This window comes from Tauraco erythrolophus, chromosome 9 (assembly GCF_009769465.1).
Source record: "Tauraco erythrolophus isolate bTauEry1 chromosome 9, bTauEry1.pri, whole genome shotgun sequence".
In the NCBI taxonomy this organism is placed as follows: Eukaryota; Metazoa; Chordata; class Aves; order Musophagiformes; family Musophagidae; genus Tauraco; species Tauraco erythrolophus.
The window spans coordinates 18256975-18262974 of NC_141473.1; the positions used below are offsets into that span (position 1 = coordinate 18256975).

Genomic DNA, 6000 nt, shown 5'->3' on the forward strand with positions numbered 1-6000 from the left:
CTTTTTAAACAACTTAGACTTTTTTTTTTAGTATTTATATGTACGGCTTAGGAAGGCATGGCAAGTTAAGCAACATGAAAATTCCGGGTTGGTTTTTTTTTTTTGGAGGACGGGGGGAAACAAACAACAAAGCAAACCCACCGGGCAGCTAGAGCCGCGCCACAGCCGTCGGCCGGCTGACCAGCCCGCTTTCCCAGCGGAGTTGCAGCTGGAGACACAGGAGCGCGGCGGCCCCGCCGCACACCGTGCCGGCGCGGGCGGACGCTGCCGGGGCGGCCAGGGCAGGGCAGGACGCGGGCCCCCCCGGCACACGCGGGCCCGCCGCCCCAGCTCCTCCGCCGCTCCTCTCCCCGAGGGCTTCGCCGCCGGCCCCGCGTTTCCGCGGCCCGGCCTCCCCACAAACCCGGGGGTGAAGCCGCGCTCGGGGCAGGGCGCGCACTCCCCCGGCCGCGCAAGGTGCCCCCGCCTCGGCCGCGTCGCCACCTCGTACACAACGGAGCGGGAGAGAAGAGCGGATTTCCCACCTCACGGCCCGTCACACGGTGCCGGGACCCGGCAACCTACCCCAGCCCGCCCGCTCCGGCCCCACAGCACACGCACCGTACCCGAGAAAGCTGCGCCGCCGGCACTGAGGGAAAAATCGGGAGGCCGGGGCGGCCCAGGGTCGCGCTAAGCCCAGCAGAGCCCGCCTCACCACAAGAAGCAGCCGCTGCCGCATATCCCGGCCCCGCCGCCAGCGCCCGGCCTCCGCCTGCGGCTGCCGCCCGCCCCGGCTCCGCTCGCCTCAGCACGCGCCGCTCCTCGGCGCCGCGGCCGGCGGCGGCGCCATCTTCTCCGCCCGCCTCCCCTCGCCGCCTGGCCAATCCCTCCCCGGCGCCCTCGGGGTCCCGTCCGCCCTCCTCGCCCGGCGGGGCCGCCGCCACCGCGCCGGGCCTAGCAGGGCCCGTACCTGGAGGTGCGGGAGGCCGCCTCTGCTGCCGGGAGGGCCGGGGCTGCGGCTGGGGAGGGGGGCAGGGGGCCTCTGGGAGGAGGCGGAGGCGGCGGAGGGGGTGGGTGGCTGGGCGGGGAGCCGGGGCGACACTCGTCGCGGCGGGGGGAGCCAGCGAGCCGCGCCCGGCGGAGGCGGACGAGACTGTGGCGAGAAGGGCACCGGGGCGGCCCCGCGGTTGCGGCCGCGAAGGGACCGGACCGTGTTGCAGCCCGGCGCGGAGGGAGCGGCCCGCCCGCTTCCTGGTGAACGGGCCCCGCGTCCCTGCCGGCGAAAGCCAAGACAAAAGGTAATTAGATGCCTCGTAATTTGAGCACAGCAGATGCGGTGCCGTCCGGAGCGGCAGAGATTTCAGATCTCCCAGTGCAGCGGGTGTCAAAATCTTCCATCCCCTTGGGGAGACAGTTCACCCTCCGGGAGCTCTCCCTCCTCCTCCGCGAGCCCGCTAGCCGCCACTCACCTGCCGCGGGAGGTCTGCAGCGCCGGGGCCCCGCTGCGACGGGCGCAGGACTCTCCTCGCACGATGGGTTTATGAGGTGTAAATGCTGGACAGGGTTGAACTTTTGTTGTAACTGCAAGTATTTGGGTTTCTGAGGAGAGGGTGTTTTTTTCTTGGTAGATTTCCCTGTGGAAAAGTCGTCGTGGTTGGCTGCTTTAATTCCTTTCTAGGCAAAAAAACAACCAACCCACTCCAGAAAACCCCACTGTTTGCAGTTCTAGTAATGTGCTTACTTCAGATTTATCTGTTTTCCGGGCGGGGGAAGAAGAAAACAGTGTGCTGCGTTTAGTGCCTGATTTTAGCTTCCCTGCTGCTTGCCTTTTATTACAAGTAGTATCTCACAGCTGGAAGTTCACAGAACCCTCCTCCTGTCATAAAAAGGCAGAAAGATGTGACCTGAAGAGTCAGCTAAGGTTATTTCTGCGCTCAAAGATGGGACCGAAGATGTATCGGAAATAGCTTTAAACCAGCCAGCTTTGGTCAAATTAGCTGTTAGAAGTGGCACGACGCTACTCCATATGGTCAACAAAATCTGTCAGGGAAATTGGGTAGACATTCAGCTGCGGGTTTCTGCTGAGGTCTGTGCTGCTATAGAGACGCTGTCACTAGTACCTAAGCTACCCAGTTTAAAACATTCGTGTCTACATCAAGTACACCCACACTTCTGGCCTCAGTTTAGACACGGAACTGTCTCTCAAGTTAACTAATCCTGGTTGGAGCAAGGCGGTTGGTAGTTTTCACCTAAATTAACTGGTTGAATTTAGAACTGTGTGGGAGCCTAATTTTAACACAATATGTTAACTCCTGTGAAAATGAAGGATATCTTTGTCCTCATGGGATTCTAGTTTGAGGCAGTCTGGGTTTTTTCTGTTTCTTAGTATATGTAAAAGTCAAAACCAGGCTGGAGAGAAAGAGGACAGGATAAATGGTGAGATCTTAACTCTTACTTCTGCCTCGTTGGTATTGCCAGTGTATCAGAGAGGGTAATACCCTTGTGTCTGGCAGAAAGCACGCTGCCGGATGAGTGCCTCTTCATGATCTATCTCCTCTCTCTCTGAAGCAACTGGGGGATTAAGAGGTTGTGAATTGGAGTCACTCTCTTAAATTGGATGTATAGTAGAAATGCTTTTGCCCTTAACACAACTTGTAGGCATGTTGTATCAGTTATTAGACAGAGGTGAAAGCTATAAAAGTATAGAGAGTCCCAGGCAGTTTATTCCTTTTTCAGATCCTGACAGAGAGTTCGCTAGCCTAATGTGGCCGAACATGTATATTTAGCTAATGCTGGCCTGATGTATATTTAGCTGCTCTGATAAATCCTGCCTTTCCTTATAGATCTTGCCTAGGATGTACACAGGGGCGATCCTGAGAAAGCAAAGTAGACTGCGCCAGCAAAACTGGTGTTCTGCTAATAGTTGCAGCTAAAGCAAGTGCTTCTGCTTCTGTAGCTGTGGTGATGAAAGATCACACCTCTTCATGCATCTGACATAACTATTGCAGCAGAGGTGTGCAATAGAGGTCACACCTACTGTACTGTACACCTGTTTTATCCACTGTAAGCTAATTTAGCGGCTATTTGATGGCACTGATGTTTATTCGCAGCAGATTATGTTCTTGCAATCTAACCAGTGTTTCAGTTTTTACTAGCCAAAATTACACTTATCTACTATTTTTGATATCTTTTCCATGTTTTACAGGTATTTTTAATACAACACCATCAGCAAAAGTAAAGAGGACTTTCAGTAAAATTCCTTTCTCAATGTAGTCCAACAGCTAAGATTTCTTCCCTATGAAACTTTAATTGCTCGTAGACAATTGGTGCTTTCAGTCCTGCCTTCATCTGCCCTAGTGGAAAAACAGGCGTTGTCCAAAAGACCAGATGAACTTAAGTACGGCTTAGAGTAAGTGTGGAAATTATTCAAAAAATCCCACAAAGAAGCGTTATGGAGTAGCAGTGTGGAGATCCCTCTTCAGGATATGTGACATAACTGTACAGTGCAGGAAAAGTGATCCTCAAAGTAGGCAGGTTACAAATAATTTAGAATAAAACCACTATTTTATATTCCTCTTGAAAGCTAAGAGGCCGCAAGTGTAAAACTATAGTCTTGATATGCTTCTAATGGAGGCATATTTTTCCACCTAGCTAAAATTTGGGATTAATTTCCAGTTGTAATTGTATATAAAAGAGCTTTGTAGCAAACTGGCCTCAGGCTGAAAAAAGTATAGCTTATGATTGTTCTTTTCACTCCAAAATAAATAGTGGCAATTTCATGACAAGGCGTATATGGAAGAAAGATCATCTATTGGCTGCTCTTGGTATAAAAATACTGAATGAATTTAAATATTAAAGTCAAAAGATACTGAGAAACCAAGGAGACCTTTCCTGTTGACTACCATGGGTCCTGTCAAGTCTGTATGTTTCCAATTTTCCCATTCATTGTTTTTCTTTTTATGTAAAGGATGTCATCCAGCTGCATGCCTTAACTGAAAATAGGTAAGTGTATGGAAAACTATTAGCTTTATTCTGAGCTAATTACAGAAATGCATACACCCCTCTACACATGGTGTTTATTTTTTATTATGGTGACTGTAACTATAAAAAGATGTAAAAGTGCTACCATCTGTGTCTGTGTCGGACAGTGATCAGACACACATGCAGAAAAAAAAAGGTATCCTTTATTCTGTGTATTTTCCCTGGTTAGTTGAAACCAATTCTGGGTTTAATCATGTTATGCATTAAGTCCTTAATTTTTAACGATAAGGTAGTTATTTTATTGCATTGTATCTTTCATTTTTAACAATGAAATAATTATCCTGTTACTTTGACTCAAGGAGAACACTGTCCTCATCTGAGAATATACCAGTACAGTGTGTGTAAGTCTTTATTGTTTAACTTTCTGTACGTTGACAGCACAGAGTTTAGAATATTACTGGCCAACTGGACAGGCTGTTCAAAGGCTAGAAATTGCTTTATGTTTACCTGAGGTGCAGGTCATCTCCCCTTTAATATGAATATGCAATTAATCAGTAAATTCTTCCTATGTCACTGGCAATATTAAACAATATGAAACTCTCCACATGTCCACTATAGCTCCTAGACTGTGTAGCATGTTGGTAATCAAAACAGATGTTACTAAGCCCTGAAGAAGTCTCACCCAAACTTATAATTTGTATTAATTATATCTCTCCATTATTATAACCTTTCATAATTCTTAGCTAATCATGTTTAGTGTCAACAATTTTACTATTTGTGAGGCCTGCATACCTGTAATTATCCAAGTCATCTGATTTAAATCCTAGGAAAACAATGATTTTTTTTTTTTTTTTGAGACGTGTTGTCTATGAATATCGCCATAATACAATGACTTCTTGTTGGCAAGCTTTAGTGAAAAATTGTCCTTTTTGATCAACAACTGGGGATTAGTAACCTCTACTGAAGCTGTTACATTGGCAGTTGTATGTATTATTATATAATTTATTTTTCTGTAACATTTTTGTCTCTCTTCAAAAAAAAAAAAATGTATTTGTCACAGATGATGTACTTGCCTTCTTAAAGGTCATTCTCCCAACCACTGTTACGACTATCCTAAGTATTCTTGTGTCTTTTTTCTCATATTTATTTTTATTGCTTGTGAAATGCTAGCTCCCTGTTACTTAGTTTGTTTTTATAGTGGTTAAGTATCTTCAGGCTCTGCCTAGTCTAAGAAAATGATTGACCTATGCTATAAATCAACCTTGTAAAACAGAGCTGCAGCTATTAAAGTGTGTGCATTTTTTAAGCTAACTTGATTACCAGAAATACATGTTTACCACTTACCACAGCTGTGGCAAAGGTAGCGATCAGCCAGTAATTAAATAGATTCTTCTTGTTTAAATGCAGGAATGAATAATCTTTTCTTCTGTGTTTCTGAGAGACATGTTTATATTTTAAGCAAAATTCTGACTAATGAAGTTACACTTTCATACTAGCAAAGAACAAACAGGCAGAACTGGGAAGAAAAGACTTATTGTGTTTCAGTGCTGCCTCCTTTTGTATGATCTGTGTGAAGGAGTATAGAGCAAAAGGCAAAGGTGCACTATACTTGCGTACCTGCGTTTGACTTTTCAGTCTAGCAATAGCTCCTGCACAATTGTCTGCATGAATTATTTTCACTCTTAACAAAAAGCAGTTGAGAATAAGGGTGGTCTCAATATGTTTGAAGTGGATATCACTTTCATCTCATATTAATTTTCCCGCTTGGTTAAATCTTCACTTACCTGAAACAAAATGCATTATTGTGATTTTTAGTGTTTCACTAGAGGGAAAAGAAATATCATGTCTTAGTAATAGCAACCCACTGACCTAATTTTGGTTGGAAAGTTAAACTATAAGACTGTTAAAATTTATATGCATAGACAACTAAGGAATCTGTATTTTCTAAGTGTTTTGCTACAAGCTTTTTCTGCAGAATCATTGCCCTATTTCTAGGTTTGAGGCCAAAAGGTTAAAAATTGATGTTGAAAGGCAGTAATT

At 46.2% G+C, this 6000-nt stretch overlaps 1 protein-coding gene across 3 annotated transcripts in view; it reads right to left on the reverse strand.

Moving 5' to 3' along the window:
* IDE (insulin degrading enzyme) overlaps positions 1-978 on the reverse strand; it is a 69890-nt gene extending 68912 nt beyond the window's left edge. For 2 of the 3 annotated variants that reach the window (XM_086616247.1, XM_086616246.1), the window contains exon 1: positions 606-718. In XM_086616247.1, coding sequence (XP_086472373.1) covers positions 606-718 — 113 coding nt within the window. Of the gene's footprint in view, positions 1-605; positions 719-949 lie in introns of those variants that run through there. The other variant, XM_086616248.1, reaches the window with a different exon arrangement.
* Positions 979-6000: the final 5022 nt, after the last annotated feature.